Source organism: Piliocolobus tephrosceles, chromosome 15 (assembly GCF_002776525.5).
Source record: "Piliocolobus tephrosceles isolate RC106 chromosome 15, ASM277652v3, whole genome shotgun sequence".
NCBI classification, from domain to species: domain Eukaryota; kingdom Metazoa; phylum Chordata; class Mammalia; order Primates; family Cercopithecidae; genus Piliocolobus; species Piliocolobus tephrosceles.
In genome coordinates, this window is record NC_045448.1 from 95,480,454 (window position 1) to 95,494,467 (window position 14,014).

The window sequence follows — 14,014 nt, forward strand, 5'->3', positions numbered from 1 at the left end:
CATCTCAGTGAGGCCTCAAGATGTCCCCTGAATTATTAAGCATCACTGCATGTAAACTGATCAAGCTTGACTCTAGTTACTCTTGACCCCTGAACCCGCCCGGCTGGTCCTTGGTTTCCACACTGGGTACGTGATCTTGCTGAGTGAGGGCTGAGCATATGACAGCTGCCTTGGCCGGAGACAACCGCAGGAAGAAAGTAGCAGACATTTCTCCCAGCAGCAGCCTGGAGGAGAAGCTGCCCACCACCCTGCTGCCATCTGCCCGCGTCTGCTGCTGTGCCTGCATGTCGAAGGCCCGGGCTTCCAGGTTTACAAAACTGGAACCTTACAACTGTGGATCCACCACCTTGCTGCCAGCAAAAACAATTCTTAAAGATGTTAGGGATTGAAAGTGGTAACATTTGTAAAAACCTCCCATATGAAAAGACACAGCTCCCTTTAAACACAGCACCACATTCATAGTAATTCTGCTACTATGTGTGTTAGTAATTTCAGGGAATCAACTCCTTAATAAATATGGATGAAACAAATGTTGGGAGAGAATGAACGTCCCCAGGGGAATGGTGACTTTTGTCCTGGGTTGTTCTGGCCCAAGTGGAGACCTGGGCTGAGCATCAGACACTGCTTTATACCAAGTGGTCCAGGCAGCACCACGCAGCTCACATCCAGCTGCTGTGCATTCTTAAGGCAGAGAAAAATTATGTCATACTGTAATCATTTTCTACCAGCAGACTTTGTGGCATTCATGGCTTCAGAGCATGAAAGAAAATACATGCAATAAAAACAATCTTCTCAGCCCCCAACTATGCACTCGTTAATCCTAACAGCGTTTGGAGGCCACGGGAAGTAGCACTGCGAGACATACAAAGCTCTCCATCTGGGAGTCGGGCCTTCTTCTGACACAGCCGTGTGTGAAGCGCTGGTGAGATCTAATTATGTGATCCCGGATTCACCGGGACTTGGGCAGCCTGCTGTTTCTACGAGATGAAATACAGAAAGGCTGATTTATGCGTGTTTTTTTTTTTTTTCCTTTTTCTTTTTTTCTTTCTTTCTTTCTTTCTTTTTTTTTTTTTTTTTAATATTCAGGGCTTCAGCTGGGATGGACACTTGAAATATTTGATCCTCACCCAACACAGCTCCATATTTACAAGGAGAGCAGGTCAGGCAATCATGCAGATCCAGGGGCCTCAGGTCATTTAATCACCCTGGAAACTCTGACTCGGAGGCCGCTCCTCGAGATTTATTCATCTCTCCCCTCAGCTGTCTGACTCCCCTTCCCTCGGCCCAGAGTCCCTGGAATGGGGTGACAGTCCGCCAGGGAAGCGCTGTGGCCCTTGGCCTCGGGACTGCACCAGGGTCTGTGCCCCTGGGCTGTGCGTGGTTGGCCTCTACCTCCTGGCTGGCTTCCCCTTGCCTGCCACACTACTTTGCTCATCCAGGCACCAAAGAAGAGACAGAGTGTGTTCCAGCAACCTCCAGCCTCACCTCCTAATACTCTCCCCTCAGCCACACTGGCCTCCTGGCCACTGCCAGTACGACTGGCTCCTGGTCACTTCAGAGGCACAGTGCCAGCACCCCTGCCCACAGACCTCACCTCCCTCACAGCTGCAAGGCGGGACCCTCAGGTGCCTGGAAGGCTCAGATACCACCTTCTAGAGACCTGCCTACTGCCTTCACGGTGCCACCTGCCCCCTGCAGCCTCAGCCTCCCCTGCTCCTGCTCTAGCTCCAGCTTTCCTTTGCCCGCAAGGTGCTTAGCTCCTCACAGTTGTGTAATTTACATGTTCACTGGAGGCTGATTGTTCATTGCCTGTCCCCACTGCAATGGGGCTCCATGAGGTGGGGACACGGCTGCTTAATTCACGATAACCCCCGCAATGGTGCCTGGCATGTAGAAGGTGCTCTGTACATTTTTTGAATAAAAGAGTGAGTCTCTGAGAAAAAAGAATCCCAGCCACGTCACTTCCAATTTCACAGAATGGAACCACTGGAGAAGAAAAACTGTACTGTGAGAAAGCAAGGCACAGCTCAGGTCATGACTTTGGCTGGTGAAGAGTGTGCTCATCTCTGGTAGGATTTACCCTTATTTTCACCCACCCCGGGTGCCCCCACCCCGAGCTGGCTGGGGCTACTCGTTAGTGATGCCAAAGTGGCCCACACCGTCTTTGAAGTCAGGCTGACAGATGAAGGCTGTTTAGGAAAGCAGCAACCATGGTCCCTGCTTTTCCCTTTCCTCTCCTCTTTAAACCTTTGGTGTGTTTCAGTCCCACTACAGCTGCCCCAAGGACTGAGTCCTCACTCAGTTCACTGTATGTCCCTAGTATCTGTAGGTGCTTTATAAATGATAGGGGAATGAATAAATGACCTACCGCATCACCAGCTTTGTCCTTTCCTTATTTTCAGGGGTATCGCTTCCCACTTCAGGGATGAAATGGAACTCCCACAACTCCAGGCCAACCCCCCTCTCCACTTCCCCACACCCCTCCCTTCCAGTCACAAGGACTCTGGGTCCCACCAGGTCAATGCCTTCACCCACATCCTTGATACCTTCTCTGGCTCATCCCTTCTCTCCTATATTTAGCCTCTTTATTAGCTTTCCCCCCATAATTTATTAACCAGTTGTCTCTCCCATTTAATAAATAATATTCCTTCTATACCTTGTCCTCTTTTAGCTAATACCTCCTTTTCCCATTTTTCTTTACATTTAATATTTTTGAAACAGTGTGTACACTGGCTCTTTCTTATATTTTTATTCACTTCTATGTAAGTAATCTGTATCTGCCCTCTGGCAGCTTTTATAGTATTTTCCTTATCCTTTGATGCTTGAAATTTAAGTTCAGCATGTTTAGACTTGGATTTTTGGTTATTTTTCCTACGCAGCACTCTTTGTGCTTTCTGTGTGAGAACCTGAGCCCCTCTTCAATTTTGGAGATTTCTCAGGGACTCCTCCTTTAAATCTTCTCTCTGTCCCACCTCTTCTATTTTCTAGTTATGAAAATCCTGTTAGAAGTAGTTTGGAGCTCCTCAATCTATCCTCCATGTTTATACATCTCTTTCATATTTTTCGTCTCTGCTCTGTATTCCGGATAAATTCCTTTGTATGGTTTTCCAATTTCACTAATTCGACTTTCACCTGTGTCTACAGTTTATGCTAGCTACAGAGGTTTTGTATTTAAATATATATTTTTCCTCTCCAAAATTTCAAATTGGTTCTTTTTCACATCCAGTTGTTTCCGATTCATGGCCATCCACCTATTTTTTCATAGCTTCCTGTTTTTCTTTATTTTTTTGTGTATGTTATTCCTTCTTTTCCTCTTAGATCTTAAACATACTGATTGCAAAGATGCTCTCCGATTTCTCCCGTATTTTCCTCCCATCTCTTGAGTTATTGGCTAACTTACATGTGAGTTTCCCCTTTGTGCTTTGAAATCTTAGTGTGCCAGCTCACCCTGAGCTTGCAGCTTTTTGTCTACTTTTCTGGGTCTGGCAGTTCTGTTGTTAGTGCTGCTTGGCCTCTGGGACCCCCCCTCAGAACTAGGTTTAATGGGCTTCTGGGAGTTCTGGTCCTGCAGGGAGGGTGCTGAACTAGTCCTAGTCCTCAGGCCAGAGCCATCTTCAGCACCATGACCAGGGTTGGGGCTCTCTCTTCTCTCTTTCACACCCCAGGTGGAGGCTTAGTATGGCCCGTCCTCTGGAAAATGATGGAGCTGTTAGAACTGGCACACCTGGCTCTGGTCCCCTGATTCTCACAGGGGCTTCCTGTCCATATTCTCCTGCAGGAGTTGAAAGTCAGCCAACAAGGCCTGCTTTTTATCCTAGAGCCAGTAGGCCAGTGCTTCAGCACTTGGCTATTGTGTGTTCCATTTTACATAGACCATAGAGTTGACTTTTTAAATATTAAAAACAAACATCTTTACAACAAAATCACATAAACTTAATTACAGTAGTTTTATAAGAAGTCTCTAAATCAGTGTTAGCCCTCCCACGTTCACTGTTCTTTTTCATTTCGTTCAGCTCAAAATGCTTTATAATACCCCTTTTGATTTGTTCTTTAATATATGGGTTATTTTGAAGTATGTTATTTAGTTTTCAACTATTTGAGCATATCAAATATGTTATTATTTGTATTACTGATTTCTAATTCAGTGCCACTGTGGTCAGGGAACGTAGTTTCCACGACTTGAATCCCTTTACATGTGCTGAAACTTAAAAATATCATGGCCCAGTATATCATCTATCTCAGTAAACGTTCCGTGTGCACTTGAAAAGAAGGTGTATTTTGCTGTTGTTGGGTAGAATGTTCCAAAATGTCAACTAAGTCAAGTTGATTATACTGTTGTTCTAATGTTTTAAATTTTTACCATTTTATGTCTAACTGTTCTATCAAATATTGAGAGAGAGAGAGATGAAAGTCTCTGACCAGAATTGTAGATTTGTTTATTTCTCCTTGTACCTTTATCCATAATTGCTTATGTATTTTGAGGTTCTGTTACTTGGTGTATAAATATTTAGAACTGTTATGTCCTTTTAATGAATTGATCCCTTTATTGTTATGAAATTGCCTTTTTATCTCTAATAATATAATTGTTATAAATTCTGCTCTGATTAAGATAACCACTCCAGCTTTCTTTTGATTAATATTAGCATGGTATAATCTATTCTCATTATTGGCAGATTCTGTATTTGCAAATTCTTCTGCTAGTGAAAAATGATTTGTAACCCCCAAGTCATTGTCTGTGGTACTTTCACAGTTATTTTCAGACATTCATGGAATGGCAAAAAATTTGAGTTGCCTGACACCCATATTCCCAGCTGAGGTTGAACAAGGCGACATTCTGCCTTTTTGTTTCAGCGTCACACAGAGATGACAGGAGGATAGATCCGATAGGTGGCAACACAGTACAGTGCAGGAAGTTTTGGCTCTGAGGCCAGTTGGACACTATTTGAATCCCAGCTCTGGCACCTGTTAATAGAGCAGCCACAGGTCAGCCACTTAATCCTTCTGAACCTCATTTTCTCTTTTGTCAAATAAATAAAATAGAATCTACTAGAACAAGATGATAATTTGTGTGAGATATGTGTACACACCCATGCACGCATGCCACACCCAATTTCACCTAGAAACAATAGTTAAGTATTCACAAATTCAGTGTTCATGATAATTTTATAGAATGTAACTACCGTGAATAATGTGTATAACTTGTTGCATCCCTTCACTTTTAGCTTATTTATGTCTTTAGACTTGAAGTATTAAAGTATGTTTCCTATTCACAGGATACCATTGGAATTTTGTTTCTTTTTAGTAAAATGTGACAATCTCTGCATTATATTTAGGGTTATTTAGACCATTTACATTTAGTGTGATTACTTACATGATTTAGGTTTAAACCTACCATCCTACTATATGTTTTCTCTTTGACCCATGTATTCATTGTTTCTTTTCCCTTCTGTTAATGCTTTCTTTTGGAGTGATAGGATGTTTTCATGATTCCTTTTTATTCCCTTTTAGCTTATTTGCTATAACTCTTTGTTTCATATTTAGTGACTGCTTACATCTTTACTTTATTATAGTCATTTACAAATGATTTTATAACATAAAGATTCTTACAGTAGTATACCAAACTTCCACTTCTCCCTTCCCAAACTTTGTTTTTGTTTATTGTACATTTTACTTTTGAGTTTTAAATCCCAAACTAGATTGTTTTGACTTTTGTTTAAACAGTCAATTACATTTTAAAGATATTCAAATAATAAGAAAACATCTCATACATTTATCTATGTAGTTACCATTTCCAGTGCGTTTCATTCCTTTGTATAGATCTTCATTTTTATCTGGTATCATTTGCCTTCTTTCTAAATAATTTTATTTTTACATTTCTAATAGTGTGGCTTTATTAGTGACAAAATCTTGTAGTTCTACTATTTCTGAATAATTATTTATTTTGCTTTTTTTGAAAGATATTTTTGCTTGGAGTAGATTGACAGGTATATTACTTTCAGTACTTTTTTTGGTTATTCTACTGTCGTCTCACTTGAACTGTTCTTGACATCATCCTTATCTTTATCTTTTTTCTATTTCATGTAATGTATCTTTTTTCCTCCAGCTGTTTTCAGTGTTTTGTCAGAGATTTTGAACAATTTGGTTGTGATTTTCTTTGTTATAATTTTCTTCATGTTTCTTGTGCTTGGTGTTCACCAACTGTCTTTGAACTGTGTTTGTGGTTTTCATCAAATTTGGAACAATTTTGGTCATTATTTCTTCAAATCATTTTTCTGTCCTACCTCTGTCCTCTACATTGGAGACTCCAATTACACATATATTAGGCCACTTAAGGTTGTCCCATTGCTCACTGATTCTGTTCATTTTTCAAAATTGTCTTTTATCTCTGTGTTTCACTTTCCACGGCTTCTATTATTATGTCTTCAAGTTTACTAATACTTTTTCTTCAGCAATGTTTAATTTGCCATTAATTCCATCTAGTATATTCTTGATCTCACATACTGTAGCTTTTACTTCTAGAAGTTTGATTTGGGTGTCTTATGTCTCTACTTAACTTTCTGAGTATGTGAAAGGCAACTGTAATATCATTTTTTAATGTCTTTGCAACATCTATGTCAATTTGGGGTCACTTTTGATTGATTGAAGGATCCCTTCATTATAAGTCATATTTTCCTGCTCCTTTGCATGCCTAATAATTTTTTATTGAACATCAGACATTGTGATTTTTACTTTGTTGAGAGCTGGATTTTTTTTTTTTTGTATTCCTATAAATATTCTTAAGCTTTGTTCTGGGACAAAGTTAAATTAATCAGAAATAGCTTTACTCTTGAGTGTTGCTTTTGAGCTCTGTTGGGTGAAACTGGAACAGTGCTCAGTCTGAAGAGAACATTCCCCACTATAGAGGCAAGGTCTTGTGTAGATTACTCAATGCTCGGTAATTTCTGCAATTTTTCCAGTCTGGCTGGTGGGAACAGGCACTATTTCCAGCTGGTGTGTATTCTGGGCACTGTGAGCACTAATCCTTTCTTTCTTTGATTCTTTTCCTGGCTTTGGGTACGTTTCTCATGTTCATATGCAGATTAGTTGTCGGCTGAAGATCTGAGGGCATGCTCTGCAGCCTCTCTGTGCCGCTCTCTCCTCTCCAATCACTGCCCTGGAAACTCCAGACCTCTCTGTCACACAGATTCTAATCTCCAGGTCCTCACTGCAGACAGCCTGTGGGGCTCCTCCACCTGGTTACCTGCTTCCCTTTGCCACTGCCTGCAACGTCTCTTGTGAATCAGTCCTTGGTTGTCTGTTGTCTTGAAAACTGTTGCTTCATATACTTGGCTTTTTAAATTTGTTTCATGTGGGAGGGTAACTCCCGTCCTCATCACTTCAGATTGGCTATAAGCAGAAGTCTAGCTCAATCTTTTAAACACAAAAATATGACTATGTCTATTATTCAATACCCTTTAATGTGCCCCGCTGCCCTTAGGATAAACATCTAAATTCCTGACATGGTCTAGAAGAACCTCCATGCTCTGTCCTGCTTAGCTTTTCAGCTTCACTGTGGGTCCTTCTTTGCTCCTGCACCCTATCCATATTCCAGCGTCCAGAGGCCCCTGGCTTTGGCAGGCCAGGAGCTCCCTATGCTTCCCCTTCTTGAGTGCTTCCCACACTCTCCTACTGCTGCATGCTGAGCTCTACCCACCTTTCAGATTTAAAGGACAGTGTGCCTCTGCAGGGAACTGTCATCTACACACTGGACTTCTCCTTCTTCCATACCTTCGCTTTAGTTATGTCACAGCTAAATAAAGTTTCCCAAAACAAAGAGTTATGCTCTTCCTCATTGCCAGGCCGTTGCTCATGCTAGTTCCTCTGCTCAGAATCTCCTTTCTGTTTTGTCTCAGACACTTCCTATTTGTCCTTTAAGATTCAAGGCATTATCACCTCCTCTTGAAAACTTTCCATATGCCTTACCCCTAATCCTCCTCCTATTTTCCTCCCCAGATGGAATGAATTCTCTCCTCCACGCTCTCCTAATACCTAAGCAGGCCTCCTTTGCTGTGCTTTACCAAACCCACCACAGAACTTTGTTTTCTAGTCATTCTCTCTAACTGGGGTGGAAATGGGGCTTGTCTGGTTCTCCTCTGTTTCCAGACCCCTGCAGGGTGCCTTGCCTGTATATAGCTCCTTCTCAGTGCTTCTTTGCTGATGAATTCATGGCTATGCTGGGCTCTTGCTCCTGCTAAGCACAGACAGGAGTGTGCAAGGAACACTGGCACTTTACAGGGGGTGCTCTGCCCTTGGGAAAGGAGTTACATTAATCAAGTAGAACAAATCATATTGGATGCTATGGCCAATGCAATTAAGCCTTTGTCAAACTGTCTGACTTTGGCTCGAGATGAGAACATTGATGAAATGCCCCCCACCTGCCAGGGTTGGGGTCTGCTGAAATGGGCAATTACTGCGGGGAACAATCCATTACTTGGACTGTCAACAGTGTTTTTTCTCTCTCTAAATGCAGAATGAAGTGGAAAATGCCGCGGGAACTCAGTGGCATTTAATTTACTGATATGGCTCAGCAGGAGCCATTCTTTAACCTGGCTGTGACAGCAATAGCATGGGGACAAGTGCTGGGCTGGGATGCATGGGGGAGCCGTTTAACCATCCCGTGCCTCTGCTCTCCCCGTGTGTAACATTAAACTGATGGAAGAGAATGCTCATGGCACCCTCGTGGTTACTATGGTGATGGAGGACTGAGACACAATGTTGCACGGCCCCACAGCCTTGCCAATTTCTTTTGATACTGCTTGTTATTCCACAGAGGGAGAAGTGACTGGCAGGGCTCCATTTCTTTGAATTGGGAACGTTTCTAGCAAGGCTTGGTGTGGAAAGACCATTATACTGGCTATTCTGGGCAGACAACTCAGGGTCACTGCACCGGGATGCTGACTCACCATGATGAGTAAGGCCACTCACCCTTTCTAGTGCTGGTGCACGTGGAAACATTTGTACAGCACGCCGGGCTGATTGGATGAGATGTTTAAAACCAGAAGGGACATGGCCTGGGACTTTTGCTCCCCTGGTCCTGCCTGGGTGCTCCAGGGGCCAAACAGATAAGCATATTGGCTGCCTCTGACCAGTCAGGGAGCACGACTTCAGATCACCAGATCACTTGCCAACTGCAATGACTGTATCCCCAGCTAGAGGCTACCAGAAAACACAGATCCACGTAACCCATGCTGAAGGATGGCTGATCAGAAGGTCACAGGTTGCAGGGTGTGCTTGGGCACCCAGTAATATTGCTGCAGATTCTTTCCCAGGGCCCTGGAGCCAGGGTTGCGAAAACAAAGAATCATTCTTCGCTAATTTAAGTAAAAAAGATACTAGTAGAGACTTACAGAATCTCTGCAATGGCAGAGTAGGTCTTGAAGGCTCTGACACCAGGGTAGTGCTCAGACCACCCATGAATCTTTCCTAGTGCTAAATTACCCACTGCTTCAGGGTACACCACCAGCACTGGGCACCTGAAGTCCACCTGCACCCACTGATGGTGCCAGACACCAGGCACCCAAAGCCCACCTGAACCTAGTGATGATGCTGGGCACTGGGTACCTGAAGCCCACCCTGCACCCACTTGGGTGGGCAAGTGGATGACAGACATTTATCCCTTGTCCCATCAGCTAAGCCAAAGAAGGAAATACGGCCTCTGCTGTGCTAAGTGTTGTCTCCTCTTTCCACACTTGAGAAGCTGCTTCTTTCTGGACACTTCTAATGGGTCATTGTGTTGGTTGGTTTAAGAAATAGTACATTTTATTGCTTCCATGAATTTACATTATGTTTGCCCTTTAAGCCTCACTTTGAGAAAAAGAGATGATTTCTGAGAGGACAGAGTTGGGGTGGGAAGAGATATTCAGGGTTACGTGCTCCTGTCCCAGGGTACTTGGCATCATGCCAGGGTCACTGGCTCCACCGTGGTGGAAGATGCCGTGGCATGGGCTCCCAGATCAGCCTGCGAATCCAGCATCAGCTGTTCTTATTAGCTCAACACTAAGCCACCAACCAAGATGTGCTTACCTTCTTTATGCCCTTAAGGTCCACCCCATAATTTCTTTTCATCTCACAACATCCCGGGGCCAAACTGGTTTTCCTTAAGTTTCTCCAGCTGCCATGAAGGCGAAGGATCAACAGCTGTCATTCCTCCTGCCTCAGAGCACTTCAGAAAGGGAAGAGTCTGGACCTGAGTGTACCCCAGCCCTGTCCTGTGAGATGCTGCCTAGCTGGGAAGCCCTGCAGGGCGGCAGATGGAAGACCCATGTGGCTGGCTCGCAGTCATTCACGGGGGAGGCATCTGAAAGTGCCGGTGTTAATCTTATTAGCCCATGAGGCCCTCTTGCCACCGTGAAATGTGTAAATATTTGTAAATTAACTTCAGCTGCCAGCATGGGTAACATGATAAGGCAAGTGAACTTTCCAGAGATCAGACGTTCACGAGCACAACAAGCACAAACCACCAGTCGCACATGCCACTGCTGGAGCCTTGGGCCAAGACGTGTCTCACAAGCATGTCCCAGGAAGCCCCACTGTTGATGCCCTGCAGGGTGAGGCCCCTGTGAGTCTGGGAACATACCTGTTGAAATGGTGCTCCGGGCTTGGCTGGCCACTGGCTGGGCTGAGTGCCGCAGACAGCTGCCTGTTGGGGGCGAGGCTGTGGGGTGCTGGGCGTGGGCCTGGGGAGTGGTGATGGGCAGGGCAGGCCTGGTGACAGTGGCCAGGCTGCTCAGACTCCCACTGCCTGAGTGCATGGTTGTGGTTATCCCTTTGGCCAGTGGAGACCCTCCGACCACATTATTCCGGGGCGGCCCTGCCCCTCCTGCAGGCACCCTGTGGAGAGAAAGCAGAAGGAATTCTGATGAGAGGCTCAGAGGTAATGGCACCACGTGGGCCTCTGGCAGAGCCTCGCTCTGACCTGCTGGCTCTGAGAGATGAAGGCCAACTCTTCTGGGGACAAAGTCCTCAAACAGTGCTCATCACTGGCAGAAGGGCCCCTTTTACAAGAACTTCATGGGGTGCAAACTGTCAGTGTAAAATATTTAACAAATAGCAACGCCACCCTGAGAAACAGAGGAATGAGCCGAATCAAATCTTTTATACCAGAGCTACTGCCTTAGTTTGTTCTTACAAACAGCTGTGTGTCTCCAGATACACCCAGAAAGAACAGATGACTCAGTCATGTCCCGCGAGGCCTTGACGCATCCAGCACGTTGGGGAAAGGATGGCAAAGATGCTGGCCCCCTCTGGGCACGACTGCCACCTCGCACCTGCTGGCTGCCGGGAAAGGGCACACACAGCACGACATCCTTCTGAATGTCTGAGAGCTTGCAGTTCCATACCAGAAATAGATGGCCTTTCACTCTGAAGTTTCCAGATGAAATCAGCTCACACAAGAGAAACACAGCCACTCTGGAAATTGGGCTTTTCACACTTTCCCTCTGTGTATTTGTACTTAACCCATGTCCTGGAGGTAGCGATGTGAAATATGGCAGAGTTAGGGGCTTGGAAGCTTCTGTGGATTCAGTTTCAGCGGACTTAAATGTCTTCCATTTGTCCAAGAGCTGGGTAAATTCCTGTTTCCGTCCCTTCAGGATCTTATTCCAAGACACACCAAAAGCCACAGGTGGGAGAACAGGCTGCCTGCCCCCTGTCCCCTGGGCCTGGTCCAGCCATCTCCCTGTGGCTGGTACCACTGGGCATGACCTCTAGCAGCGAAGCTCCTGGCAACACAGAGTGAGGGCTTCTGCACAGCAGCTGAGAGGAGAGGGGCCTCTTGGAAAAGGACTCACCTGCTAAGGGAACCTGGGTGGTGTCCTCCTTCCCCAGCCCTCAGAGCTGTGCTGAACTTCACCCCAGCAATCAAGCTTGTTAGCAGGTCAGCCAAAACCATGAATTTAAAAATCCCATTTGCTATCCGTTGAGCTCACTTTCCCCCGAGGAAATCATTTTTAAAAACTAAATAAAGTGGGCTCACAAATGAGTCACTAATTTGCAAGGTGATATTGACAAGTCTGAACACAACAGATACAGACACACCTCTGCCTCTCATGACAGCAGAAAACCCTCTCCCTCTGCCCTCATGGCAGGATGGCAGAGATACCCTTGGCTAGTCCTACTTCCTTAGTGCGTGCCATCACGGAAAGAGCCACACACCTGCTCTCGCACCAGGTTTTTTTTTTTTTTTTTTTTTGAGACGGAGTCTCGCTCTGCTGCCCAGGCTGGAGTGCAGTGGCCGGATCTCAGCTCACTGCAAGCTCCGCTTCCCGGGTTCACGCCCTTCTCCTGCCTCAGCCTCCCGAGTAGCTGTGACTACACGCGTCTGCCACCTCGCCCGGCTAATTTTTTGTATTTTTTAGTAGAGACAGGGTTTCACCGTGTTAGCCAGGATGGTCTTGATCTCCTGACCTCATGATCCGCCCGTCTCGGCCTCCCAAAGTGCTGGGATTACAGGCTTGAGCCACTGCGCCCGGCCTTCGCACCAGGTTTTTAAATGAACTCAGAATGCTCAACTCTGAGCACTATACTCGCAGCCCCGAGACCCACCAGCACTCCAGGGTCTCCCAGCATGATGGGGGCAAGGACAGCTGGTGGATCCAGGTCTATGCAGGAAGGGGTAGGCCTTCGCCCACCCTCCAATCACTGCCAGATAAGGCATCGCCTTCTGCTGGGTGGCTTTGGCAATTGTCCTGAACCCACTAGGGATCAAGAAAGTATACGTCCTGGGGGTACAGCCTTGGGGCGGGGGACAGCTGTCTTCCACTTCCGGGGATAAAGACCAAGGCCAGATTTCCTGTTTTGTGCTGAGCTATGGATTGCAGTGAGGGACCCATGGCCACTAACATACTGACCTGGGGGCAGCCGACCCGGGGGCGGTTCCTTCTCTAAGGAACCAGAGAGGACACTCAATGACCTCCCAACACTGCAGTTACCGGCGCTAGATTTGGAGTGGCTTTTGCTTAATGTTTATTCCTGGCTCTGCCATTCTTCAGAAAACACACACCAAGAGGGCTTGAGGAGAGTGAGCAACCATGAGGTGCACAGCAGAGGTGGAGGGAGGGGCCCGGGCCCCCCTAAGAGCTCCAGTGTCAGGAGCTGGAGGATCTTCCCATAACAAACTCCCTGGCAGCAGAAGACAGTTCTTGAGGAGACATTTTGATCAGAACAACTAGATTTCATTTATTGATTTGATCTGCATTTATTGAGCACCTTGTATATGAACATGGTATGCAAGAAGCCAGGGAAACAAAGCTGGAGATGGCTACTGTGGCCCAGGGGCTGGCCTGTGAGGGGGGGATCCTGCATGCCTGTAGATGAGCCTAACAGGCAGAACTTGTCAGTGGGCTGCTTGGGATGACATGGTGGGCAGAGCTGTCCATCCCGACTATGGCACAGGCAAGGATGAAGGCCTCCAGGCAAGGCTTCATATAGCAAGTGGACTTAGGACCCAGCTCTTGAAGGATATTCAGTGATTTAATTCAGAAGCAGGAAGAGGGTGGAAGGCATTCCAGCATTGTGGGGGTGAGGGCCGCCTAAGAGAGCTCCCCATGGTGACGCTGACTGATGCATGTCAGGAGTTGCCCGGCCATGCGGTGGAGGGCCCCAGTGCCACGCAAGGAAACTGGACTTAAACCACAGGCTTTACATCTCTGAAGGTCTGTGGAAGTTCTCAGGTAACGATAAAGGAAGAATCAGAGGAGAACAACTGGAAACTGGGAAGCCGATGGCCTCCCTCAGAAGCTGCTGCTGTAACCTGCTGCGTGGAGGAAGAACCTGCCTCCTCATATAAGAGTAGGGCGTGTGACAGAGTGATGCCCCCAGCAGGGCGGGCGAGCCTGGAGGTGTGGACACCTGCCATCTCAGGCTGCGCCTTCCTGGAGGGCGCCAGCTGGTCAGGGAGTCCCCTAACCTAGAGGGGTGACCTGTGCTTTCCTGGAAGGGCTATCTGATGACACGACAGGCGAGCCCAACTCCAGGC

The 14,014-nt window shown here is 46.2% G+C and overlaps 1 protein-coding gene across 1 annotated transcript in view; it reads right to left on the minus strand.

The window, feature by feature from the left end:
* SH3RF3 (SH3 domain containing ring finger 3) overlaps positions 1 to 14,014 on the minus strand; it is a 374,941-nt gene that overhangs the window by 56,935 nt on the left and 303,992 nt on the right. Inside the window, exon 7 of the mRNA XM_023190396.3 lies at positions 10,616 to 10,869. Coding sequence (XP_023046164.2) covers positions 10,616 to 10,869 — 254 coding nt within the window. The remainder of the gene's footprint in view (positions 1 to 10,615; positions 10,870 to 14,014) is intronic.